This window comes from Martes martes (genome assembly GCF_963455335.1).
Source record: "Martes martes genome assembly, chromosome: 3".
Classification (NCBI taxonomy): Eukaryota; Metazoa; Chordata; class Mammalia; order Carnivora; family Mustelidae; genus Martes; species Martes martes.
Window position 1 is genome coordinate 73923433 of NC_137890.1, and position 27960 is coordinate 73951392.

The window sequence follows — 27960 nt, forward strand, 5'->3', positions numbered from 1 at the left end:
TTTTAAGCAAGAGGAATGGAAAGTAGAAATCAGAAACCGAGAATCAAAATAAAAACAGCAAGTAGTTGTAGGTGGTCCCTTCTGCTAGTTTGGGCAGAGAGAAGTCAGGGAGAGTCCTCTTCACGGCGGTGTTTGGCTCAGCAGGGAAAGGGTACTGACTAAGAGAAGCCAAGGCCCCCAACAGGACCATCCCCCTTTTTTGCCTGGTTCAAGCCTTTCTTGCTTTGGTTACCTTTTACATTATCCGCATATACACTGAATGTCCTTCCAACAGCCTCCAGGACTGCTCGTTGTTAGAACGGCCTCAGCCTCAGGCTGGTAAGATGGAAGCAGGCCAGCCTTCATCACATCACAGCCAGTGCAGCCAGGGGATGTGGGACCACGGGCTTTGGCCAGTGACCTCCTGTCTCCTTGGTAAACATTTTTGCACCCAGCTCAAAAAACTGGTCAACCGTGTAAACTTAGTAGACCGTGAGTTCCACATAGGATCGGGCGGATGGTCTTAGGCCCCTTCAGACCTCTGGCCACTAGCAGGCTGGCCTGGGTTGCCTGGACAGAGCAAGTGTCCTGAGCCCTGGCTCGGAGGCTAGTGGTCAGGGATAGTCAGGGGCCGTGGGCACTGCAGCCCCTGTCCTAGGTCTCTCAGACAGTGGGGGACAATAGGCCCCGAGTTGGAGAGCCTGTGTTCCCCCTCCTCACCTCAGTCTCCTGCATGTCTGCAAACTGAGCCTTGTAGAGTGGTCCTTGACATTGGCCTTCCCAGCTCTTGGGACCCATTGAGCCCCACCACACCCCCTGGGAGTTAAGTAAAATGGGTACAGTAGATGAAATACACGGACGAGAGGGAACCAGAGTCATCTTTGGGGAAGCGCCTTGACCCATCAGTTTGGACAAAGTCAGGAGAATCTGTGATTCAGATAAGTGATCCTTAAGAGCCCCAGTCCCTTAATCAAAGACTTAGAAGAGGTGCTCGCTGGGCACTTAAAAGTACGCTCAACTCCACCATCTAGTAGAGGAGCTTGCCTTTGAAGACCAGTACCCATGGAGGGTGTCCAAAGACCACATGGGGCCACCCCTGCCCTGGGGACCTGAGGAGACACAGCCCGGACCACAGTGTCTTGCTTCTCAGAATCGTTTTTCCGGAGTGGTACTTCTGCTGTTCAGGCTTTGGCCAACACTGAAGGACAAGGTACAAGACAGTCCCATGAAGTTGTTATTTCCTAGATGGAAATGACAGTGTTGAGAGGCATCTAGGACAGCTTCCTTTCGGTTTTCAGTTCTAAGAACATCCGGGCTTCTTCCAAGTATCTGGTCTGTTTTTAACTTTTGCCTTATGTGCATCACATAGTTACTCCTCCTTTTCTCCAGCTGCCCGGAAGCTCGGAGCACTGCGTCTATCCCGCTCCTCAGTCAGGATATATATTTTGCAGATCAGCAAAATCTGCAAAATCTCCCAGAGACCAGTCTGACTTCACATCAGATGCTGGAGTTCTTTTATGGAATGGCCTGAGCTAGGCGAGGGATGTGGAGACATGGCCCCTGCCCCCATAGCGCCAACAGCCAGGTTCTGATCGGGTTCCAAATTCTGAGGCCATTCGGACTTTGCTCCGACTTGGTCAGAGAACTCTCGAGCCCAGATGATCTTCTGAGAGAAGAGATTACAAAGAGTAAACAGCTCTCAAGGAGAGCCAAGACCCAAGGAGGGTAAATCTCTAAGCTTCTGGCCTGTGTTCTGCAGAGGGGGCGGGGCAGGCTGAGACCTTCGTTCCTTCCAGCAAGACCAAGAGAAGAACCCAATACCTTTCCAATCTCCAAGGTCAGAGGAGAAGACTTGTAGGGGAAGCATGTTGACATTTAAATCCCAGGACACGATCTAGCTTCTGTGAGATTAAGACAAACATGTCCATACCTCACTCAGTCCGTACCTAGCACCTTGAGAGGTGAGGGAGGCCCGTTGGTGATGGCAGCTTTGAAATGTCGGAGCTGGGCAGGGGCGGGGCGGAGCCACATGCAAGAACCTGCAGGCAGCCCAAGGAATGACCCACACTCTACACAAACGTTCACCTTCTGGAAGGGACAGGGGTCCTGTAAACAATGCCTTCTCTACCCATCTCCACTGCTGAGCTCCATCATGGAGCCATGAGGCTGTGGACACACAACGTGCTTCTTTAAAAAAAAAAAAAAAAAAAAGATTGACTCAGGCTTCTTAACAACCTGAGACTAGAAGTACTATGAACAATTTGCCCATGGATATTGGTGTCTATGTGAGCCTTTACCTTGAAGGGACATTGCCCCGCTTTTGAGAGCAAGGGGAGGAGCGCTCCACCGCACAGCGAAGTGCAAGTCCGTGTTGGGACTTCCTTTCGCAGGAGCCCAGCTTTATTCAAGAAGAGCTCGCGCCTTCCCTCCCACAGAAACGACCAGCACGCCAAAGAACTTGGGTGGCGATGGGCTCCAGAGTGTTGGTTTGTTAGTCTGCCTTTGTAGACGTGCTTCCCACTACTACAGGACCTGGTCCCAGCAGCCTTGCATGGGAGGGTGTGGCCTATCCGCGTCCAAACGTGAAGGCAAACACGATATGCTACAAGAAGCCTAGTCTGGGTCTACGGGACGACACGCATCACTTTGCTGATGAGCATGGGGCAATTTACATGATTACCACTGGTCTTCAGCTACTTCTGTTGTGCTTCCCCCCCCCCCCCCCGGCCCCGACAGCTACCAGATCATGTTGGACTGCTGGCACAAAGACCCAAAAGAAAGGCCAAGATTTGCAGAACTTGTGGAAAAGCTAGGCGATTTGCTTCAAGCAAACGTACAACAGGTAAAGCTGAGTTTATCTTGCATATGAGAAGCCCCAAATGCCTTTGAATAGAAGTCAAGGGGGTGTTTTGTTTGTTGTTTAAGAGCTATTAATAGCAGAGATTAGCAGTTAAGTGTGTGTGCATGTGTGCAGTGTGTGTATGGACAATTATCTTCCTAAAACACAACAGAGATGGCAGAAATGACACAGCTGAAGCTGGCCTATTTCCCAGACATGGGTTGAAATAGAAATTTGTATAATTAGAGCTCTATCTTTGGTATTTTAGGACGGCAAGGACTATATCCCACTAAATGCCATACTGACAGGAAATAGTGGGTTCACATATTCTCCTCCTGCCTTCTCTGATGACTTCTTCAAGGAAGATATTTCACATCCAAAGTTTAATTCAGGAAGTTCTGATAATGTCAGGTAAGATTTCCTTCTTTTCCCAGTCTTATATTATAAAATTTTCAAACAGTAGACAAACGAGTCTACCTCCTAAATTCAACTGTAGTTAACATTTTGCTCTATTTTGTCTCTATGTATAGACTTTATAGGTGTATTTTTTTCTTTTTGCTGAACCAACTGAAGGAGAGCTTAAGGCATTATAACATTCTACCCCAAAATCTTGTAAGAAGGTCGTTCTCCTATGTTACATCAAAATGATCACACCAAAGAAACGGATAATTCCCTTATTAAATATTCCTATTTCCTTAAGTTCCCCTAATGTCTTTTATACCTTAAGAAAAAACAAAAGACAAACACAGGATCCAATCAAGAATAGCACATTACATTTTCTTCGGTTTTATTCTAGAATGCTCCTACATCTTCCTTCCTTCCCCATGATTTTTTTTTTTTTAATACAGCCTTAAACTTTTTTTTTTTTTTCTTACTTGACACACTAGCCTATCTCTCATTACTGCAGAGGAATTTGAAGAGATACAGGGGGAAAATACTGATTTAGTGTCGCTACTTGGGGGGCAGGACTTGACTCTTGGGTACTATTGATTACACGTGTATCACACATGTTCGGCACAAGTGGTTACACATGTATCAGCACGTCCTTAGTAGTGGTTACACACACATCACACAACAGTCCTAACAGTACATGAGGATGTTCACCACTGCTAACGGTTCCACGTGTTTCGTACACATTCGGTACTAGTGGGCACACAGACACACACTGTGTGTGGCCTGGCCCTGTGCCTGGCTCTTTGTGGACATCAATTCCTTTAATGCTCTAAACAGTACTCTACAGTAGGTATTATTAGTCCTGTTATACAAACGGGGACATTAAGGCTCCATGGCAGATGGCTTGCCAAAACGGTGCATCTAGGAAGTGCCAGATTGGAGTTTGTAACCTGGTTGGATACTCGATCCCTGTTCCCATGCGATCAGAGCAGTTTTTAGGATATTTAGACTATCCTGTGGGCCTTGTGGCATCCTTATCTGCATGGGCACAACCCTAGAGCTTTGACCCCAGTTCAGCCAAGGGAGGCACGGCTAAGGGTTGGGGCAGTCTGAAAGGACCGATAGCCATCTCTGACAGGCCTAGAAGGCCAGCCCGGATCTCTGGTTGTGGGTTATAGGTCAGTGATACTTCTCACACTTCCCAGCCCAAGAGGCTGACACAGATGAATCACTCTTTTTTAAGATTAAAAAACCAGCCGGGATGAGCGATATCCGATTGTATCAGAGATGGGGGAGGGAAGTTGTCAGTTATTTTTGCCTTTTTTAGGATGCTGCTTAGCCTTAGGCCAATAAGTAGCTTATGTAAGAAATTCGGCCTTACAAGTGATGATGGGGTTTCAGATGGAGAAACTCAGTCCATAGGTGAACTTGCCTTAGGAGGAAGCACATAGTGCAGCTCTCTGCCAGCCTTCCTAATGGATCATCAGCAACAGACCAGTAGTTATAGGAGAAAACACAACAATACTACCCATTTCTCCCAGTCTGGAACCCCAGAACAGAATCTACAGGACTAGCTGTTAAATGAGCTGTGTGACCTCATTTCCCTGGTCTCCTCACACCCTTTGAGAAGTAGGCAACTCTACGTGATCAAGTCCTATTCCCTTCTCTGGGCATCATTTCTCTCCTTTGTAGGATAGGGTGTTTAGACCGCATGAGGATTCAGGTTTCTTCTAGGCCTGACATTTCTCCAGTTCCACAAGGGACTAGAACCCCAACCACTGAGGTGTCTCTCAAGGGTCCCTCTGGGGTTTTGCTCAAAACTATGCAGTGTGGATTGACCGCCATGGGAAGACCCCGAGGGGAGGACACAGCAGGAGACTTTCAGCCTCAGGAGCCAGGGGATTCCTGTGGGACTGTGGTTCACCTCAGCTGGGATACAGTGCCCGTAGTCTCCCAGCTAATGAAAGCTGGATGCATTTTCCTGTCTTGACTATTCTTTCTGCTTCTTCATCAGATACGTAAATGCTTTCAATTTCATGAGTCTGGAGAGAATCAAAACCTTTGAAGAACTTTCACCAAACACCGCCTCTATCTTTGATGTAAGTAATGGGATTCACGTACTCAAGGCACCATGCCAGGACCCTTTTTGCAGTCTCTATCCAAACACAAACTCCGGTAGTCTGGTGGCTCTCAGTCCGTGGGGGTCAGTCATGAGTAGTGACTGAAATGATAATTTCAGGGGAGTGATAAGACTTAGCTATACAGACTTAACAAGACTTAACTATACAGAGCTAACCTGAAAGCAGGTAATTCTATAGTTTGACAATGACCCCGAATTCACTCCAGGGCCATGTCTTCACCTGGTCATAGTTGAGTCCCTTAGGAAACCTCATAGTGTGTTTCTAAGCTTCTTGGCGATCAAAGATGGAATCCGGCTTTCAGATTAATGGAGGAACTCAAAGCTGTGAGTGGCTGGGTCTTCAGGATCTAACAGAAAGCTCTCCCTTAAGAATAGCCTTGCGGTCCTGAGAGAAGGCGACCCAGGCCTCATGCTCCTTCCCATTGAGGTTCTAGAAGCTGATCAGCCACACTGGGAGAAAACAGTGCAGCCCGGCAAACCCAAGGCTTTATCCAGCTTGTCCCTCTGAAACTCTGGGATGGGAGGTTGAGACAGTAAGGGGAGGAGAGGGAGGCCTGGGCAGGAGTACCCCTCTGCCACCAAGCCCCTGACACTTGAAGTGTGATCTCCAGATAAACACCGTGGCCACTAAGCGGGCTAGAAATGCCAAGTCTCAAAACCCATCCACACTCACTGAGTCAGACTTTGCCCTGTCACGAGGTCTCCAGGGGACAGATGTGCATGGCAAAGTTTGAGGGGCACTGGTAAGGCCCAGGTCCCATGAAAGGGCTGGGAAGCCCACCCCCATGGGAAGGTGATGACTGCAAACACTGTGGCCTTGAGACCCAGCACAGTCACCATTTAGAAAGCACCAGGAGAGTTTCAAACACACTAGAGAGGACAAGATGACTGGAACATTGAAAAGCATTACAACTAAGCCACAGAACACAAAAGAAAAGTAGCTGGAAATTTTGTTTTTCTGCTTCTTAAGCCGGCTTTAAGTGCCAGGAAGCGATAGTGAGCCAAACACAGAGGATTCCTGTCCACCTTACCCTCCCCAGCCCGATACAGTGGGGACCACAACAGCTCTTTGCTCACTTAGGCTTGCCTACTGGTGAGTACACACATGAACACAGCCCCCCCCCCCCCCCCCCCGTCAGAGACTCAGAGGGACAGAGTGTGGCATCCACACACTGGGAACGCAGAGTACGCAGGAGCCTGCCTGGGACTCCACGCTAAAGCTGAACCAAGGAGAAAATGGAATTGTTGCAAACCGTGACCATGGAGGGCCCCAAAATTCCGTAGGATACACACACACACACAAAAAATAATAATAATACACCAGGTCTTTATAACGTCTCGCAGTGTTTGCATCTTAGGCAGGCCCCAAATAGCAGCATACTCACAGACAACAATCCTCTGCCGTAATTCGCTTTCATAGCTTTATACAATCATTTGCACCCAAGTTTACTTTGAAAAATGCTCTCCTGTTACCTGCAGCTTCCCCTTTTGTTTAAAGGTATTTTTGTCACCTTTAGGAAGAAGGACCTCAAAGTCACAGGGTCTTGACTGGTAGGTTTCACAAGAAACATAATAGGCGTTTCTTGCCACTGACAACACTTTGATTTGCCCATGCGGAGAACATGCTTGGTCTTAATAGGCAGGGGAGGACAGAGCTTGGAGGGACTTCAGACGTGCATCCCAGTATCACGCCTCCAGATCGGACCTCTCTGGGTCAGCCAAGGAGTGACATCTGTTTCCTTCCTCCCTCCAGGATTACCAGGTGGACAGCAGCACCCTGCTGGCCTCCCCCTTGTTGAAGCGCTTCACCTGGGCTGAGAGCAAACCCAAGGCCTCCGTGAAGATTGAGTAAGGAAGCTGGGGGTCTTTTCTGTGACCAGCCGAAGGAGGGAGGGGTGTGAAGGAAGATGCTGGGGAAAACTCAGTGGGGACATTCGAGGACCACTCGCCCTCTTGAACTACAGTGTTTGGGCATTGCAGAAAAGCACTTTTTGCCCTCAGATGGGCAAGAAGGAGGGTATAAAAATCGGAGAAATGAGCACTAAGTGCTGAGAAGGATTTGAGAAATGGAAACGTGTGGATAATTCTAGCAGGACAGGCAGTCCAAACACATGAAACACAGTGTCTCGGCTGGAAGGAGCCCGATTCAAGGCCCAACTGAACAGAGCAAAAGTCAGATGGAGACATGCTTATGGGGGCAGGGAGGGCAGCTGGCCCGTGATTATACCCGGGGCTGGCAGCTTTGGTATGGGAAAGCACACGGTCCTGTTTTCCCAGCCTAAGACATGCCATCCTGAGAAGCCAATGCTTCCAAGAGAAGGCTGCTTTCCTGTTGGCTCCTGGCACCCCACCCTCCCTATGGTGGCCATTGGCAAGTGCTGTTGGAATTACCTGGACCCTAGCTTTTTACATGACCGGACCTATCACCGCAGCTTCTCTGTGCTAGTCTCTACCTAGGGATCGTGCTGGACAGGCAAAGGTTGAGCTGATCTAGAAGGCATTCCTACCTTTCCCAACTCAATGCCTGCCCATCTCACTCAGAGGGAGAACGTGCTCCTCTTTCCTCTAAACCAGGGGTCAGCAGACTTTTTCTTCAGGAGTCACATAGAAAACAACTACTTGGGGTGCCTGGGTGGCTCAGTCAGTTAAGCCTCTGCTTTTGGCTCAGGTCATGATCTCAGGGTCCTGGGATCGAGCCCTGCATTGGGTTCCCTGCTCAGCAGAGAGGCTCCCTCTCTGGGTCCTCCTGTCCTGCTCCCCCTGCTCATTCTCTCTGTCTCTCTCTCTCTCTCTAATAAATAAAATCTTAAAAACAACAGTAGTTACTCAACTCTGCCATTGTAGGATAAAAGCGGCCATCACCCATCTATAAACAAGGAGGTGTGGCTATGTTCCAGTAAACTTTATTTACAGAAACAGATGACTGTGGCCAATGAGCGCATGAAAAGTTGCTTAAGGTCATGAGTCATCAGGGAAACGCAAATCAAAACCATGACGAGATACCACTTCATACCTGCTAGGATAGCTAGAACCAAAAAGTTGGCGTTGATGAGGATGTGGAGAAATTATAAGCGTTGTGTGTTGTGATGGGAATGGGAAATGGTACAGTCACTTTGGGAAACAGGATAGCAGCAATTCTTGCAAAGGATAGAGTCACGCAATCCCCCTCCTTCAGTATATACCCAACAGAATGAAAACGTACGGCCGCACAAAAGCTTATTCACAAAAGTTCATGGCAGCAGCATTCATAATAACCCAAAGTAAAAACAAGCCAATTGCCCTTCAGTTGATGAGTTGATAAAAACGCAGTCCACCCGTACAAATATTATTTGCCAATAAGAAGTATGAAGTACGGATCCATGCTACAGCGTGGACAAGCCCCGGAAACACTGTTCAGTGAACGAAGCCAGTCACAACAGACTACATAGCATATGAGACCATTTATGTAAATGCCAGGAATAGGCCAATCTATAGAAACAAAGTCAGTCGGTGGAGGACTAGGGCCGGGGGTGGGAAGTGTGGGAGGAAGGGTAACTGGCTATGCTACTGGGTATGGGTTTTGCGGGGTGAGGAGAATGTTCTAAACGCCATTGTGTTGATGGTCGCGCCATCTGTGAATATACTAAAAACCTTGCAGCTGCACACCTTATACAGGTGAGCCGTATCTCAATAAAGCTGTTTAAAAAAAAAAGGAAACCAAGCAGCCTGTGGCCAGCCCACAGGCTATAGTTCACTGACCTTGATCCACATCAAAATGTGGCCCCAGATGCCCCTCAGTGACAGAGTTAGCACAATTTAACCACCACAAGGAAGTCTGAAGGGGAGGCACAGTGCCAGGCAGACATCTTCGCACTTGTTTCCTTTTAACATGAGCACCGTGATGGTACCTCCCTCAGAGGGGAGCGGGTTAGGGGACCCTCACAAAGACGACGTGGATAAGGGAGAAAAGAAAGCAGGCTCCCAGCAACCTTTTGTTCCCTATTTGGAAACACTGACTCTAGATCTCTGTGAAGGAAAGCCATCATCTCGCCCTCGACTCTGACATTAAAAATACAGAGAATGCGGGGGAGGAGTCAAGATGGCGGAGAAGTAGCAGGCTGAGACGACATCAGGTAGCAGGAGATCAGCTAGATAGCTTATCTAAGCATTGTGAACACCTACAAATCCAACGGGAAATCGAAGAGAAGAAGAGCAACAATCCCAGAAACAGAAAATCGATCACTTTCTGAAAGGTAAGACCTGCGGAGAAGTGAATCCAAAGCGACGGGAAGATAGACCCCGGGGGGAGGGGCCGGCACCCGGCAAGCAGCGGAGCGACGGAGCACAAAATCGGGACTTTTAAAAGTCGGCTCCACTGGGAGACATCGCTCCAGAGGCTAAACTGGGGGGAAACCCAGGCGGGGTCAGCATAACCCCAGGACCCGCGGGGTCACAGAAGGACTGGGGGTGTCTGAGTGCCGCAGAGCTCGCAGGTATTAGAGCGGGGAAGCCGGCTATAGCGACAAAGCCGAGGAGTGAGCTCTAAGCCCGGGGTTACCTTGTGCCGGTCGCAGGCTGGGTGGGCTCGGAGCGCGGCCGTAGGCCGCGGAGACAAAAGCGACCCGGCGCTTTTCTCCAGCTCCAACATTTGACTGCTTTCCTCGAGGCGCGACCACAAGCCAGGGAGGAGGGGCTATTGGGCGCTTTGCTCTGAGAGTGCACTGAGGAGCGGAACCCCAAGCTCTCAGCTCCTCCGGGCCGAGAGATTGGGAGGCCGCCATCTTCATTCCCGTCCACCGGAACTCTACGGAAAGCGCTCAGGGAACAAAAGCTCCCGAAAGCAAACCCGAGCGGATTCCTTAGCCCGGCCCCTGGCAAGGGCGGTGCAATTCCACCTGCGGCAAGGACACTTGAGAATCACTACAACAGGCCCCTCCCCCAGAAGATCAACAAGAAACCGATCCAAAACCAACTTCAGTCACCAAGAACAGAGGAATTCCACAGCAGGAGAAAGCAAATCCTACCTGGACAAAATGACAAGGCGGAAAAACTCACCTCAAAAAAAAGAACAAGAGGCCGTACCGAAGGCTGGAGACCTAATCAATACAGACATAGGTAGCATGACAGATCTAGAGTTCAGAATGACAATTCTCAAGGTTCTAGCCGGGCTCGAAAAAGGCATAGAAGATATTAGAGAAACCCTCTCCGGAGAGATAAAAGCCCTTTCTGGAGAAATAAAAGAACTAAAATCTAACCAAGTTGAAATCAAAAAAGCTATTCATGAGGTGCAATCAAAAATGGAAGCTCTCACTGCCAGGATAAATGAGGCAGAAGAAAGAATTAGTGACATAGAAGACCAAATGACAGAGAATAAAGAAGCTGAGCAAAAGAGAGACAAACAACTACTGGAACACGAGGAGAGGATTCGAGAGATAAGTGACACCATAAGACGACACAACATTAGAATAATTGGGATTCCAGAAGAAGAAGAAAGAGAGAGGGGAGCAGAAGGTATATTGGAGACAATTATTGGAGAGAATTTCCCTAATATGGCAAAGGGAACAAACATCAAAATCCAGGAGATGCTAAGAACGCCCCTCAAAATCAATAAAAATAGGTCCACACCTCGTCACCTGATAGTAAAATTTACAAGTCTTAGCGACAAAGAGAAAATCCTGAAAGCAGCCCGGGAAAAGAAGTCTGTAACATACAAGGGTAAAAACATTAGATTGGCAGCGGACCTATCCACAGAGACCTGGCAGGCCAGAAAGAACTGGCATGATATATTCAGAGCACTAAACGAGAAAAACATGCAGCCAAGAATACTATATCCGGCTAGGCTATCATTGAAAATAGAAGGAGAGATAAAAAGCTTCCAGGACAAACAAAAGCTGAAAGAATTTGCAAACACCAAACCAGCTCTACAGGAAATATTGAAAGGGGTCCTCTAAGCAAAGAGAGACCCTAAAAGTAGTAGATCAGAAAGAAACAGAAACAATATACAGTAACAATCACCTTACAGGCAATACAATGGCACTAAATTCATATCTCTCAATAGTTACCCTGAATGTTAATGGGCTAAATGCCCCAATCAAAAGACACAGGGTATCAGAATGGATAAAAAAACAAAACCCATCAATATGCTGCCTACAAGAAACTCATTTTAGACCCGAAGACACCTCCAGATTTAAAGTGAGGGGGTGGAAAACAATGTACCATGCTAATGGACATCAGAAGAAAGCTGGGGTGGCAATCCTTATATCAGATCAATTAGATTTTAAGCCAAAGACTATAATAAGAGATGAGGAAGGACACTATATCATACTCAAAGGGTCTGTCCAACAAGAAGATCTAACAATCTTAAATATCTATGCCCCTAACATGGGAGCAGCCAACTATATAAACCAATTAGTAACAAAATCAAAGAAATACATCGACAGTAATACAATAATAGCAGGGGACTTTAACACTCCCCTCACTGAAATGGACAGATCATCTAAGCAAAAGATCAACAAGGAAATAAAGGCCTTAAATGACACACTGGACCAGATGGACATCACAGATATATTCAGAACATTTCATCCCAAAGCAACAGAATATACATTCTTCTCTAGTGCACATGGAACATTCTCCAGAATAGACCACATCCTGGGTCATAAATCAGGTCTCAATCGGTACCAAAAGATTGAGATCATTCCCTGCATATTTTCAGACCACAATGCTCTGAAGCTCGAACTCAATCACAAGAGGAAATTTGGAAAGAACGCAAATACATGGAGACTAAACAGCATCCTTCTAAAAAATGAATGGGTCAACCAGGAAATTAAAGAAGAATTGAAAAAATTCATGGAAACAAATGATAATGAAAACACAACAGTTCAAAATCTGTGGGACACAACAAAGGCAGTCCTGAGAGGAAAATATATAGCAGTGCAAGCCTTTCTCAAGAAACAAGAAAGGTCTCAAATACACAACCTAACCCTACACCTAAAGGAGCTGGAGAGAGAACAACAAAGAAAGCCTAAACCCAGCAGGAGAAGAGAAATCATAAAGATCAGAGCAGAAATCAATGAAATAGAAACTAAAAAAACAATAGAACAAATCAACAAAACTAGGAGCTGGTTCTTTGAAAGAATTAATAAGATTGATAAGCCCCTGGCCAGACTTATCAAAAAGAAAAGAGAAAGGACCCAAATAAATAAAATCATGAATGAAAGAGGAGAGATCACAACCAACACCAAAGAAATACAAACAATTATAAGAACATACTACGAGCAACTCTATGGCAACAAATTTGACAACCTGGAAGAAATGGATACATTTCTAGAGATGTATAAACTACCACAACTGAACCAGGAAGAAATAGATAACCTGAACAGACCCATAACCAGTAAGGAGATTGAAACAGTCATCAAAAATCTCCAAACAAACAAAAGTCCAGGACCAGACGGCTTCCCAGGGGAATTCTACCAAACATTTAAAGAAGAATTAATTCCTATTCTCCTGAAACTGTTCCAAAAAATAGAAATGGAAGGAAAACTTCCAAACTCATTCTATGAGGCCAGCATCACCTTGATCCCAAAACCAGACAAGGATCCCACCAAAAAAGAGAATTACAGACCAATATCCTTGATGAACACAGATGCGAAAATTCTCACCAAAATACTGGCCAATAGGATCCAACAGTACATTAAAAGGATTATTCACCACGACCAAGTGGGATTTATTCCAGGGCTGCAAGGTTGGTTCAACATCCGCAAATCCATCAATGTGATACAATACATTAATAAAAGAAAGAGTAAGAACCATATGATACTCTCAATAGATGCTGAAAAAGCGTTTGACAAAGTGCAGCATCCCTTCCTGATTAAAACTCTTCAAAGTGTAGGGATAGAAGGCACATACCTCAATATTATCAAAGCCATCTATGAAAAATCCACCGCAAATATCATTCTCAATGGAGAAAAACTGAAAGCTTTTCCGCTAAGGTCAGGAACACGGCAGGGATGTCCGTTATCACCACTGCTGTTCAATATAGTACTAGAAGTCCTAGCCTCAGCAATCAGACAACAAAAAGAAATTAAAGGCATCCAAATCGGCAAAGAAGAAGTCAAACTATCACTCTTTGCAGATGATATGATACTATATGTGGAAAACCCAAAAGGCTCCACTCCAAAACTGCTAGAACTTATACAGGAATTCAGTAAAGTGTCAGGATATAAAGTCAATGCACAGAAATCAGTCGCATTTCTTTACACTAACAACAAGACAGAAGAAAGAGAAATTGAGGAGTCAGTCCCATTTACAATCGTACCCAAAACCATAAGATACCTAGGAATAAATCTAACCAAAGAGGCAAAGAATCTATACTCAGAAAACTATAAAGTACTCATGAAAGAAATTGAGGAAGACACAAAGAAATGGAAAAATATTCCATGCTCATGGATTGGAAGAACAAATATTGTGAAAATGTCTATTCTACCTAAAGCAATCTACACATTTAATGCAATCCCTATCAAAATCCCAGCCATTTTTTTTAAAGAAATAGAACAAATAATCCTAAAATTTATATGGAACCAGAAAAGACCTCGAATAGCCAAAGGAATATTGAAAAAGAAAGCCAAAGTCGGTGGTATCACAATTCCAGACTTCAAGCTCTATTACAAAGCTGTCATCATCAAGACAGTATGGTACTGGCACAAAAACAGACATATAGACCAATGGAACAGAATAGAGAGCCCAGAAATAGACCCTCAACTCTATGGTCAACTAATCTTTGACAAAGCAGGAAAGAATATCCAATGGAAAAAAGACAGCCTCTTCAACAAATGGTGCTGGGAAAATTGGACAGCCACATGCAGAAAAATGAAATTGGACTATTTCCTTACACCACACACGAAAATAGACTCAAAGTGGATGAAGGACCTCAATGTGCGAAAGGAATCTATCAAAATCCTTGAGGACAATGCAGGCAGCAACCTCTTTGACCTCCACCGCAGCAACTTCTTCCTAGGAACATCGCCAAAGGCAACAGAAGCAAGGGCAAAAATGAACTATTGGGATTTCATCAAGATCAAAAGCTTTTGCACAGCAAAGGAAACAGTTAACAAAACCAAAAGACAACTGACAGAATGGGAGAAGATATTTGCAAACGACATATCAGATAAAGGGCTAGTATCCAAAATCTATAAAGAGCTTATCAAACTCAATACCCAAAGAACAAATAATCCAGTCAAGAAATGGGCAGAGGACATGAACAGACATTTCTGCAAGGAAGACATCCAGATGGCCAACAGACACATGAAAAAATGCTCCACATCACTCGGCATCAGGGAAATACAAATCAAAACCACAATGAGATACCACCTCACACCAGTCAGAATGGCTAAAATTAACAAGTCAAGAAATGACAGATGCTGGCGAGGATGCGGAGAGAGGGGAACCCTCCTACACTGTTGGTGGGAATGCAAGCTGGTGCAACCACTCTGGAAAACAGTGTGGAGGTTCCTCAAAAAACTGAAAATAGAGCTACCCTACGACCCAGCAATTGCACTCCTGGGTATATATCCTAAAGATACAAACGTGGTGCTCCGAAGGGGCACGTGCACCCGAATGTTTATAGCAGCAATGTCCACAATAGCCAAACTGTGGAAAGCGCCTAGATGTCCATCAACAGATGAATGGATAAAGAAGATGTGGTATATATACACAATGGAATACTATGCAGCCATCAAAAATATGAAATCTTGCCATTTGCGATGACGTGGATGGAACTAGAGGGTATCATGCTTAGCGAAATAAGTCAATCGGAGAAATATAACTATCATATGATCTCTTTGATATGAGGAAGTGGAGATGCAAGGCGGGGGGGGGTTGGGGGGAGGTAGGAAAAGAAAAAATGAAAAGATGGGATTGGGAGGGAGACAAACCATAAAAGACTCAATCTCAAGAAACAGACTGAGGGTTGCAGGGGGGAAGGGGGACGGGAGAGGGTGGTGGGGAAATGGACATTGGGGAGGGTATGGGCTATGATGAGTGCTGTGAAATGTGTAAACCAGACGATTCACAGACCTGTACCCCTGGGGATAAAAATACATTATATGTTTATTAAAATAAAAAAATTAAAAAAAAAAAAAACCTTACCAAGATCTTAACCTCCATGTTAAAAAAAAAAAAAAAAATACAGAGAATGCTTGACGTGTTAGTCCAGACCCCATCGGAATAATGCGGTAACACACGAGGTTTTCTCGTTCTCACCCCAGCGTGAAGAAACAAACGAACATGAAAGGACAAGAGCAGCTTTTCTTCCCCATGTATCTGTCTCAGGCTGGATGTAACAGAAAGAACCAGAAGCCAGTTTCTCCTCCTTGGAGCCTTGCTAGCGACAGTCCCCTAACATCCATTTTCTAGAACACAAACATGGTAGGGAAACAGCTGTACTGACCTGTTTGTCTGAAACGCTGTTTGTTTCTTGAGGCTGTTGTGACACATCCCCACGAAGTTAGAGGCTTAAGCCAAGAGGAAAGTCATTCTCTTGTACTTCTGGAGGCCAGAAGTCCCAAACCAAGGTGTTGGCAGAGCCGAGATTCCTCTGGAGGCTCTGAGGGCGAATCCTTTCCTCGCCTTCCCAGCGCCCGGTGTCTGTCTACGCACTCCTGGGCTTGCGGCCGGGCCTCCCTGCTCCGCCTTCAACCGCCGCCTTCTGCGTGTGGCTGGGAGTCTCCATCTGCCTCCCTTATAAGGACCCGTGTGATTGTATCTAGGGCCCACCTGGGCTGTTCAGGCTCTGCTCCTCCTCTGAAGACCTTTAGCTTCATCACCTGTCTTGCCACATGAGGTACTGTTCAGTCTTTTGTCAAAGCACTATTCACAGGTTCCAGGGATTTGAGATCAACGTGTTTTGGAGGCGGGAGCGTTTTTCAGCCTACCCCGGTAGCCAACTGGCCCGAAAGCAGGGGAGGGCTATACCCATCTTGGAATTATTTTCCACCCGGGATTATGGATTTGCAGTATCTATTCACTCAGTCCAGTCCCTGGCCAGAGGAAGGCATCTCTCTGCCCGGTGCCCCCAAGCTAGTAGTAGAGAAACAGCGCATGGCCCTAGAACAGAGCCCCTGACCTGAGACGGAGAAGGGGCTCAATAACCATTAGCTCTAGAACAGTTATGAGCCAAGACCTAACAGGGAGGAGTGGACGTTAGTGTTTGTTTTCAAGCAATCGGTTTTGCATATTTATTTATTTTTTTCTTTTCTCTCTTTAGCTTGAGAGTAACCAGTAAAAGCAAGGAGTCGGGGCTTTCTGACCTCACGCCGCCTGCTTTCTGCCCTTCCGGGTGTGGGCACATCAACAGAGGAAGACGCAGGTTCACGTATGACAATTCAGAGCTGGAAAAGAAGATTTCGTGCTGCTCTCCTCCCCCAGACTACAACTCGGTGGTCTTATACTCCACCCCGCCTGTCTAAAGTTTGACACATCACCTTCTTTCTAGAACCACACAAGTATTTATGCCCCCTGAAAACTAGCTTTTGCCAGTATGACACATATATAAATTTACACCTTTACCTTTCCACAGGAGCAAGCTGCCTTTTGTGATTTTTAATAGTGCTTTTTTTTTTCTTTTTGACTAACAAGAATGTAACCCCAGATAGAGTAATAGCGATAAGTGAAAAACACCACTGGTAAATCCTCACATTTTTCAGTGTGTTAGAGAAACCCTTTCTAAGCCCAATGACTTACCTGCTCCTACCCCCAAGACCACAGGGCATTTGATGATTCGGGAGATGCACTGATCCCGCAGTGCAGTATGGACTTGATAGGGCCCAGCCCCCTGGAACCGGGAGGCAACCAGCCCCAAGCCGGCCTGTGCAATGTCTCTGGGGTCCTCTAGCAGAAGCAACATAGGAGGAGGAGAAGGAAAGAAGGGAGAAAGGAAGCAGAGAGCAAACAGGACAGAGCACTGTAGGGAATTTGTGCTGTCCCAGATGGGAAGGGAGTAGGAGAGGGCTATCAGCCATGACCATGCTGTGGCTTCCAAAGCCCGACCGAACCCAGTCCACATGGAGAATTCAGCCAGGGAGCAGGCAGGACAGAAGGACGAGGGGACATTTTCCGGATTCTGGCAGGCAAGAAAAGGATGAACGAATTTTTTTGGAACTACAGAACAAATTTTAAAATCTTACCTATGGGACTGGATCTATGTCCGTTCCATGGCACATTTTAAAATTTCTAGCACTGAACTTGTGCTTAAATCTGAGCCAAGACTGCAGGCCCCTCTAGCAAGATACACTGAATACTCACCCTGAGCTAAGTCGGCTCTGCGGCGTGATGGCCTCACACTTAGCAGGTTCCTTGCTCCGAGTAAGCTAATTGGAACGAGTTTGGCCTGTTAGGGTTACCGGTCGGGCTTTAAGCCACATGTTCCAAAATATTGTCAGATTCTATTTTGAGTCTTAATATATAATCAAGATACTTCACTCCATTTTTTACATTAACCTGTTTTGTCCAGTTAGTTATAAAAGGAAGCTGAGGAGGATGAAAACGAGTCTTGCGGATGGTTTCCTCTATACCAAAACCAGGACAGATGGAGCCAAAACAGGATGAACAGAGTGAAAACCCCATCTCTATACCAACCAAACCAACTCACTGAAACAGTTGGGACCCAAAGGGTAGGAAGTCAACCATGTTTCCTTTTTAATGGGGATTCTACTGTCTCATGCTAGTCTACTGGAAAGATGTGGAAGAACGTTAACCAATGTTTATTAAGCACTTTATGCTCCTTGAGAAAAAAGGTGATATGTAATTTATGCAAGATACTTTTAGAATTGGGACTCAGGATATTAGTTAATGAGCCATCAAGAGGAGAAAAGCCTCTTTTCATCTGCTTTGGACCTTGCCTTGGGTCTGAGGATGATGGAAATAGGGAGACAGGGTACACAAGGGTGCCGACGTTTCAGGGTCTGAGGACCCTGGCTCTCTCAATAGGCTCAGTTTGATGCTATGTATTTAGGATGTATGCACCTTCTAAAACCAGTCAAGGCTGGACAGACAACAGTGACCTGCTGCTTCTGGTGGTAGAGAAGAGTATGCTTCCCTTTATGCAAGGAACTTAACTCTAGAACCTGAAATATGCTAGAAGAATCTTTGCTTCCTTCCCTGTGTGTCACACTCTGGTTTCAAGTTTCTTAGTATAAAGAGCTGGGACGGTCAGCACACCCCAAGCAAGGCGGCAGGTGCACCACTGGTGGCTCTGCTGGGGAAACCTCTGGCCAGCAGAGAGGTGAGGCAGGCCTCTCCACCAAGAGCCCAGGGCCAACAAAACCAGGCCAGGGCCAGAATAGGGGATGAGCTTTGTTCTTCCTCTTCTTTGCACGCACAAAAGCGCCTGGGACAGCCGGCAACAGTATCAGTCAGGGAACCAGAGGGAGGTTGAATAGGGAAAATAAAAGAAGACCTCAATCAATTCTTTCATGCTTTCAAATCAGACAAGGAGCCAGCAGTGAGTGAAAACAAAAACCTTCACTACAGGTACCGCATCTTGATTTCAATGATCTAATTCTGGATTGTTCAGACTTTAGTAATGCCATCTTTCCAAAACAAAAACAAAAACAAACAAAAACATATACTAGAACTGTGTTAATTCAGCTGCTTCAAAGACTCAGGTTTATAGCCTCCACGAGTCCATCAGTCAGCAATGGTTCCATCTAGAGTCTTAATGCAGAAAGAAAAGTGGAAGCTTGCAGGAATGGGTCTATCTAGTGGCAAAGGGCTTGCCACAGAATGGTTTGTTTACCGGCCCTGAACATTTATTAAACAGCACTGAAAACTAAAACATTAATTAACCGATGATATTATTGGAACCATTTGCCATTTATGACAAAAATAGTTGGCACTGACAAGTAAAGCAGCATTTCCTTTCAGGATTTGTGAGACCATGTTATGTGTAACAGTGTGGGTGGAACGGGACTGAAACCATATGCAAGTCTGTATCTAGTTAGTCTACGAAATGATGCTCAGACCTTCGTTTTAGCCCATGGGACAAATTCGTCCAAATCCTGAAAAATGTCATGTAGGTCTTCTAGCTGTGCCTTGTCTCCCAGCCCGTAAGAATGTCAGACATGAAACAGATACTTGCCAGCCCCTTTTCACTGGTGAAAGGAGGAGTGCATCTTTGACAGTGGTAGTAACTGTATGTGTATATATGTGTGTGTGTTTTGTGCGTAACTATTTAAGGAGACTGGAATTTTAAAGTTACTTTTATACATACCAAGAATATATGCTGCAGATATAAGTAAGACTTAATTTGGTCCTACATCTCTAGTCACTATGAATGTATTTTGTATGCTATCTTCATATAATAAAATTAACTTCTAAAAACATCTACATATTTTCTCCAATTTACTTATACATGAAAAAATGGGTCATGGGTTTCCTTGGGGGTGGAGGACTGGTGTTCTGAGAGCTTTCTCTCTGTGCCGCAAGATGACGGTTCTAAAGCATCAGTAAATCAAAACCAAACTCATGCTAGGCACATGGCCCGGAAAACAAAACACTAAAAAGAACACGGAGTAAAATGTACACACTGAGGGCAAGTGCTGGCTGCAAATGGAAGTGCCCTCAACTTAAAAAGAGGTGGGTTTTCCCAGACACTGATTTTCAGCTAAGAAATGATGACCATAATTACAGGATGTGTGTGTGTGCATTTACGGTTGAGTATTAGAGGTGGTGTGCAGGGAACCATACAAAGTAATTAGACAAAAGCCTAAGACACAAGAGCTTCCCTAAGAAAAGTACACCAGCCAAGTGTCCTTTGCTTGTCTTTTGGTGGATTACATCCTAAAAAGAGAAATAATTCAGATCATCACTAATAGACATAAGTGACCAACACATCATCTTGGAAAGTGCTCTTACCTCACCTTCCTAAAAACATGAGGAAACTAGACTGGAGACATGTAAGGGAAATCAGTCTGATTCTCTTGGGTACAGAGGCAAGAAAGAGGAAAAATGACTCATCCCAGTAAATGTGCGGTTAACTGAAGAGGGCATGAGGCATTTTATCTTCATGAATCTGAAATCCTTCAAAAATATTACTGATTTTCATAACATAAGAGTAAAGTCACTCATCAAAGCACATGACTTGAAAAATGCTCGAAGAATTGGTGTCACATCATTGTTTTGAAATTTTCTCATGACTCTGGAAACTTACAGGACCTTTGGGAATTGTTGTGGGTTTTTTTTTCTTTCTTTCTTTCTTCCAGCAGAAGGATGGCCCAGTAAGGTTTACTGGACTCCTCAGTGTTAAACATATTGCCAGACTTTTGGGTTTCACAGGCCAGTAAATTTTACAAAAATATCCTGGATTCCAACATAGGGATGACTAGCGTTCTATTTTTTGAACTAAGGATATTTTAAGAGAGAAACAAAACAAAACAAAAACAACTAGATGCCACAAATGTTCTATTTCTCAGTCTGGGTACCTAGGTGTGTTCGCTTTGTGATAATTCAGAGTTATATACTTATTTGCGAACCTGTGTGCATGTGTGTGCTATTATTCAGTAAGAGATTGTTAAAAGAAAAAAACCCATTTAATATGACAACTTTTCACAGAAGACCCATTTAAAAAAGATTAAGGGCTTAATCTCAGACGAAAATAGATTAACTTCATGAGCCAGCAACTATGCTAAAGTGCCTTAGAGGAATAAACTCATTTATTTTTCAAAGCAATCCAACGCGACTGTTAACATTCATTGTACCCACATCAATGGGAAGATTGAGGTAATCAAGAGAGCTTCAAAATCTCACCCTCACATCTACCTGCCTGCCAGCACCTGTGCTCCACAGTCAGCCTTCTCTTCTGGATGGCCAGTTCGAAACACTTCCTCATGCAGCTGGGTTCCTTCCTAGGCTCAAGGACACGGCTTCAGAAACACAGCACTCCCTCATGCCCATCAGCTGGTCCCTTTCCCACTAGATCAGACAAACACGCTATTTTCTCTCCCTACAAAACAAAAAAAACTTCCATCCTTCTTTCCCCTCTACCAATACATTTCTTTACTCCTCTTGACAGCAAAATTCCTTGAGGTGGTTAGTCTCTGTTTATGATCCCTCCCCCACCAAGTACTCTTCACTCCTCTCAAACCTAGCTTTCTGTCCTGCTCATGGACACCGCCCTTGATAAGGGTATCGGTTTTCTGCAAAGTGCTAAATCCAACAGCCAATTTTCAGTCTCAGTCTTTCTGGACTCAACAACAACTTGCCCCTTATTCCTGAAAATACCTGTTTTAACTTTGATTCCAGGACATTGCACACTTTTCTTCCTAATTCACGGGTCATTTCTGTCTCTCTTACACATTGTTCCAGTCACCCTAGGGCTCTGCCCTTGGACGTTTTCCTCTCCTCCATCTATACTAACTCCCTTCATGATCTCAACCAATCTCAGGGCTTTAAATGACATCTATATGATGACTTGCAAATTACATGTACAGACGAGATCTGTCCCCCAAGCTCCAAACTCACACACCTGCGTGTTAAACTGACATCTCTTGATGCTGTGGCAGACTGTATTTTCCAAAAATAGTGGCAGTAACATCTCTCATCCCACATGACCTTTGGCAATGTGCCCTTGCCACTTCCCCATCAAATTCCTCTCCCCTAGAATCAGAGACGCCTTTGTGACTCACTTGTAATCAACAGAATGTGGCAAAAGTGACACTGCATGACTCTGAGGCCAGGTCAGAAGGGATCATGCCCTTTCCATCCAAGTCTCTTGGTATACTCATGCTTCAGAAGCTCCCATTAGAGACCCAGTCGCCAATAATTGAGAAGGCTGAGCCACAGGATGGGGCCACGTATAGGTGCTTCCACTGGCAGTCCCCAGCTGACCCCAGCTTTTAGGTCATTCAGTCCCAATGCCAGACCAGATGATTTCAGCCCCCAGCCATTGGAATTTTCCCAGCAGAGGCCCCAGACCTAATGGAATAGAGATAAGCCATCCCAGCTGTGCCCTGTCCAAATTCCTAACCCACAGAATTCCTGAGAATAATAAAATGGTTGTTGTTTTATGCCAGTAATTTGGAGTCATTCATTACAAAATAAGTAACCAGAACAAATGTGTACTGAACATCTTAAACGTAACAGGCCCCACACCAAACTCGCAATTGTCTTTCCTCGCTTCCCCATCCTTCTTGCCCACCCTCCAAAGAAACCCTTGTTTCCAAGTATCTTTCAATTCAGTAGAATCCTCCTTCCTGTCAGCATCACTTCAAAATCTTAACAGTGATTTTGACTTCTTTTCTCCTCCATATCCAATAATCAGGACATCTTTTTGGCTCTACTTTTAAAATATATTTGGAACCCCTAATCACTTCACACCACCTCTACTGCTATCACTCCAGTCCAAACCCCTATCATCTTTTGCTCAAAATACTACAAGAGCTTCTTACTAGTAACCAAAGAGATCCTTTTTAATTATATCAGGTTTTTCTCCCACTTAAAATCTTCCTGCAGCTTCTCCTTTCAATGGGAGCAAAAGCCAAAATGGCTCTAAAATGGTCTCCAAAACACAACCCTCCTTCCCCATTACCTGACTTCCCTTCCTTACTCTTCTGTAGTCACACTGGCCCCTTTGCCTAGAGTTCCATTCCATTCCAACCTGGAGTTCTTCCCCCTCAGATATCTGCATGGCTGGCTCCTACCTCAAGTCCTGCTTGACTAGCACCTTCTCGGTGAGGGCTACTACCCAGATCATCCCACTGGAAATTCTAGCAGCACCACCACATTCCCCACATCTCAAGTTGCAAGATGAAACACAGGGATATCCAAATTCAAATTTCACATAACCAAATTAATTTTTTAAGACAAGTATGCCCCATGCAATACCTGAGACATACTTATGCTAAAAAAGAAACTATCCACGGTTTATCTGAAATTCAAATTCAACTTTGTGTTCTCTATTTTTATTCGCTACATCTGGTAACCCCACCGCCATCTTTTACCCTACTTTCCTATCTTTCCACAGCCATTAGTACCACTTATGCTACTATGTATTTTGTCTTCTCCCCACTAGAGTGGAAACTCTGTAAGAGCAGAGACTCTGTAAGAGCAGAAATATTTGTCTGTAGTGGTCAGAGTTGTTCTGTTGGTTCCTCTCGAGCAATGCCTGGCATTTAACAGGCATTCAATAAATATGTAATGAATGAGTGAATCCCAATCATTCAACTGTGCGTAGGTGGTTTCCCAAGATCACAGAGCTCTAGGTAGTACAGCCACTATATGAACTCAGGCAGGCTTGTTCTGGCAAGCTAGTTTCTTAACCATCATCCAGACTACTTTAAATAAATGTTAAAGATGTGTGGTTTAAAAGTCTTTCTTCATTGGTGTGCCCAGGTGGCGCAGTCAGTTAAGCATCCAACTCCTGGTTTCAGCTGAGGCTGTGGTCTCAGGGTGGTGAGATGGGGCCCTGTGTCGGGCTCTGCGCTCAGTGTAGAGTCTGCTTGGGATTTTCTCTCCCTCTCACTGCCCCTCCCATTCATGCACTCTTTTTTTCTTTCTTTAAAAATAAAGAAGTCTTTTTTAAAAAATAAATAAATAAGTAAATCTTTCTTCACTGTACTCCTTCCCCCCCACTTATATGAAAGATATTTTACAGATGCACCCCTACGAGCGCATTTGCTCAAGGTGGAGGGAAACGCCTGTTTTCGATTATTCAGAGCACAGGAGATATAAGTAATAAACCCGTGTGTATGTCCATTCACTAGAGTGTAGGAGATGTTAACATTGGCCTAGCTTTAACGGTATATTTAATGTTTTCTCTTACGAAATTTAAATCTGAAAGACCCCCCAAAACATCCCCTATTCAAGGCAGACTAGTCTCTCTTCTCAATGAACCTCCAATGGTCATTTTAATTTGCCATCAAATCCATGTTTGTTTGTTTTTCCCCACAAGGAACTTCTATACTTATTCTCTCTCTCTTTCTCTCTGAATTTCTACAAGCAATTCAACAGTTCCTTCAGTGAAAATAATCCCTCCTTCCTCTTTACTCTAGTTACCCTTCACCTAGGTCTCAAGTCCCTTATCACCCTCTATTCTGCATTTTTTAACTTTTCAAATGTACAGGAAATAAACACTAGGTACTCAGATGTTAACATCTTTGCCATTCTTGAAATCTGCTCTTATATTCTGAATAATGTTTCTGGAAGACCTATACCTAAATAGTAAATTACTGAAGTACTGAATCAAAGGCTAGCCACCTACCATTTGCTATCCTTTCACATAAGTCAGTCTTCTTTCCTCAACTACATTGTAAAAGCCAGGTATTATATAGAAATGTTTGAGTATACTCTCTCTCTGCCTGCCTCTCTGCCTACCTATGATCTCTCTGTGTCAAATAAATAAATAAAATCTTAAAAAAAAAAAGAAATGTTTTGAGTGTAACTATGCACTTTATAAATAACAAGCACTCACATCTGCATTTTTAGTACCTAGAAAAGATCCAAGTAGGCATTTCACAGATAGTTGGTAAATTAATGAATAAACATGCCACCAACAATTCCTCCAAACACACAGGCAGTATTCAGCCTTTGAAATCTCGATCATCAGGCAAACATCATCTTGTTAAATAAACTGATACCCCAAAAAACGACAAATTTCTCTGTAATTCTTTATTAAAAATACGGCTGTACACATAGAGACTGAAAACAGGATTAAAGATGAATAACCCACATGGGATCATGACATCAGAACTTAACATACTGGTGCTTTTTAGGGAAGTTGTTGACATCCAAACCACAGAACCAAGGTCAAAAGCAAAATACAAAGGTACCCTCAAAAATATTTACAATGAAGTAAATACACTAACAGAATTTAAAATAGGTACAAAAAAATGAAATGACCAACGTTACATGATTTCAAGGGTTGTCCTTTCTGTGCTTTGATCTGTCATAACAGAAGGTATGGGAAGTTTATATCCTTAATTTGACTATTCTCAGATATTTAAATCTTCCTATGAATTAAAAAGACTATCTTTTAGACAACCTCTCAAATGGAATTACACTATGGAAAAGAGGGCTCCCCCAAAAAACACCTAAGCAGAACTAAGAGTTCTACTGAAAACCATTCCCAATAAAAACTAAATGAAAAATAAATATAAAACAAAGCTTAAAAAAAATATGTATTACCTGACACCGTCTGTTTTCTGGCCGACAATATTTACTCATGAAAACATATCAGCTGTCTACCTTTATATTCAAACCAAGTCCTGAGGTTACTAGGGGCTGAAGCAAACTAGCACTTAGGATGCAAACATTCTTGGGTTTGTAATTTGAACCTGCCTTGCAGAGGGAAGTTTGCTGGTCTATACAGGATGAGAAATTCAAGCCCTATTTTACCCCTGCCCTTCCTTAGCTTTCACAAAACATTGGTCCACAAATTAAATTTTCAAAAAGTTCCCAGACCCCAAAACTAAAATAGATGATCCCCTTTCATTTTCAAAGAAAACAATATTGGAAAAAATCTCCAGCCCGCTTATAAATTAAGCATTTCATATTTCTTCTAGAATACAAGTAGTTCTTTTTTGTACAAAAGAATTACAATATGATTTGTCAAAAAACATATAAAAAGACAGCTGCTCTTCCTCAAATACATGAGCTAATGATAAAAGACTTTTGCATGTTAATGTCTCCAAGTTCTTGTTCCTTTTACATAAAAAAGAACATTATGGTGGCAAATGTTAATTATCCTTTGAATATTGAACATTATGTTCTTTTAAAATCCATCCAGATCAAATGCAATAATTGATTTTCTTTTTAACTCAACAACTGATGCTACCAAACGTGGACTCAAACACACCTGTTAAAATGTGTAAAGCGTGTCTTTAGTCTTCAAAGCTTTCAGGTGAGGAGAGGTGTTTTTTCTTGATGCAAATCTCAAGGCAGAGAAAATCATTTTAAAGCTTATAAAAAGTGGACAGAGAAATATTAAAAACTTCTCTGAAAACTACAAATATGTATAATTATTAAAATTGAAGACCGTAACATCAGTTGCAAGTGCTTGGAAGTCTTTCCTGACCTTTTGAGTTTCCACATTTTCTTCATAGTTGCATGGTGAGCACCCAGTGCTAGTAAAACATTCAGTGCTGGGAAAGGAGATAGAGTCTTCATTACTGTTTTTTTGTGAAAGAAAATTCCTATGTATTTGGCAGTCTTCAGTATCAAAGTATAGGTATTTCATTAACTAGAAATTCCATGAATACCCAAGTTTGGCGACAACTGCACGTCCAAATATTAAGAAAGTTAAGAAGAGGAAAATTCCAAACTTTTGAGATTGACTTATTCAGGAATATCCCACATAGTGAAGTTATTATCAAAAGTACTATTACTTTGGGCTAAGCAGTGACTGCAAAGGCACAGCAGATTGTTATCCCTCCAGATTCAGGCTGTAAAACTTCAGAAAGCTCTTGATGCCAGACCACTGCTGTGTTTAGTTCATCTTCTGAACAGTGTCTCTGTGTCTGTATCCAGTGTAAAGTACCATAATAAAGCTGTGGTTCAAAGAACAGAACTTTATACAAAAAAAGCGAACTGGAAAGAATCTAAAGCAATATACTCCTGACCTTCAGGCCTTTATCAGAATTTTTTTTTCTATTAAAAAAACTGCATAAATGTAAATATATCTGACAAGCAGGGAAACAGCTTTTTAAAAAAAGACTCTGGTTGAATTTGGAGCAAAGAGCTTTACGTGCTCCTTAAGTTCCTGTTTATCCAATCCTCACTCAGAAAGGATTTACATCTACTGATGGGGGAATTCGTATCCAACAACTCACTGATCTCTCTTTGTGTGTACTTAAAAACAAAACAAAACAAAACAAGAAAAACCCAAAAATCTTCATTGGAACTAACAGTGTGGGTGGCATACAGAGCTTGCATACAATACTCTTACAAGAATTATACACTATACTGTACTTCTGTGAAATTATTTACCTGGTCCATTATGTTATTCAGGGCAACCCATCCCCAAAAGAGCAAATTCTGCAACCCTCAGTGACAAAAACGCTGCCCAGCATTGTTTCCCAAAAATGTCCTTGCAAATAGTTTCCCTTAATAAGTAAGTATACAATGTGGCAAAAGTTCAAAGATCAGAAAAAAGTCTTTAAAAAATTAAAATTAGTGCATATACAAGTGGAAGAAAACAAAAGCAGGAACACCATTCACCTAATGGTGCCCCTTAATCTAAAATAAATTCTTCACAGATATGGCCCCAACGGCAGCCACAGCTCTAGGATAAGTGAAACATTCTTCCTTTCAAGTAACAGTGTACCTGACTGAAGTGCAAGCAGCTTTGCTCATCTCTTGTTTGTTTCCCAAATGTGAAATGAGAGGATGAGAACAGTTCAGCTGTAGTGCAATTTGCTCTCGGTTAAGGTCCTCAGCCATGTCCTGCGTGCTTTTTCAGCAAATACTACAACTGACCATTCGCAGCTGCAATCAGTTCTTGGAAAGTGTTTTCAAAGCAGCGCTTTAAGTCACTGTAAGTCACCACAAGTACGCTCTTCTCGTCTCTGGAAATGAGGCTTATTTTCTCTGGCACACCAGCATCTAACTGAAACAGACAGACACACAAAATGGGAAGTTCATACTG

At 43.8% G+C, this 27960-nt stretch overlaps 2 protein-coding genes across 2 annotated transcripts in view; one reads left to right on the forward strand and one right to left on the reverse strand.

Annotated features, from left to right (window-relative positions):
• FLT1 (fms related receptor tyrosine kinase 1) overlaps positions 1–19698 on the forward strand; it is a 179219-nt gene extending 159521 nt beyond the window's left edge. Inside the window, exons 26-30 of the mRNA XM_080797935.1 lie at positions 2716–2821; positions 3087–3229; positions 5226–5310; positions 7105–7199; positions 16591–19698. Of these exons, the coding sequence (XP_080654061.1) occupies positions 2716–2821; positions 3087–3229; positions 5226–5310; positions 7105–7199; positions 16591–16792 (631 nt within the window). The 3' untranslated portion in view covers positions 16793–19698. The remainder of the gene's footprint in view (positions 1–2715; positions 2822–3086; positions 3230–5225; positions 5311–7104; positions 7200–16590) is intronic.
• Positions 19699–26684: 6986 nt separating this feature from the next.
• Positions 26685–27960, reverse strand: part of PAN3 (poly(A) specific ribonuclease subunit PAN3) — a gene marked incomplete at its 5' end in the record, with an annotated part of 127428 nt that continues 126152 nt past the window's right edge. Inside the window, 2 exons of the mRNA XM_080798069.1 lie at positions 26685–26863; positions 27792–27921. Coding sequence (XP_080654195.1) covers positions 26808–26863; positions 27792–27921 — 186 coding nt within the window. The 3' untranslated portion in view covers positions 26685–26807. The remainder of the gene's footprint in view (positions 26864–27791; positions 27922–27960) is intronic.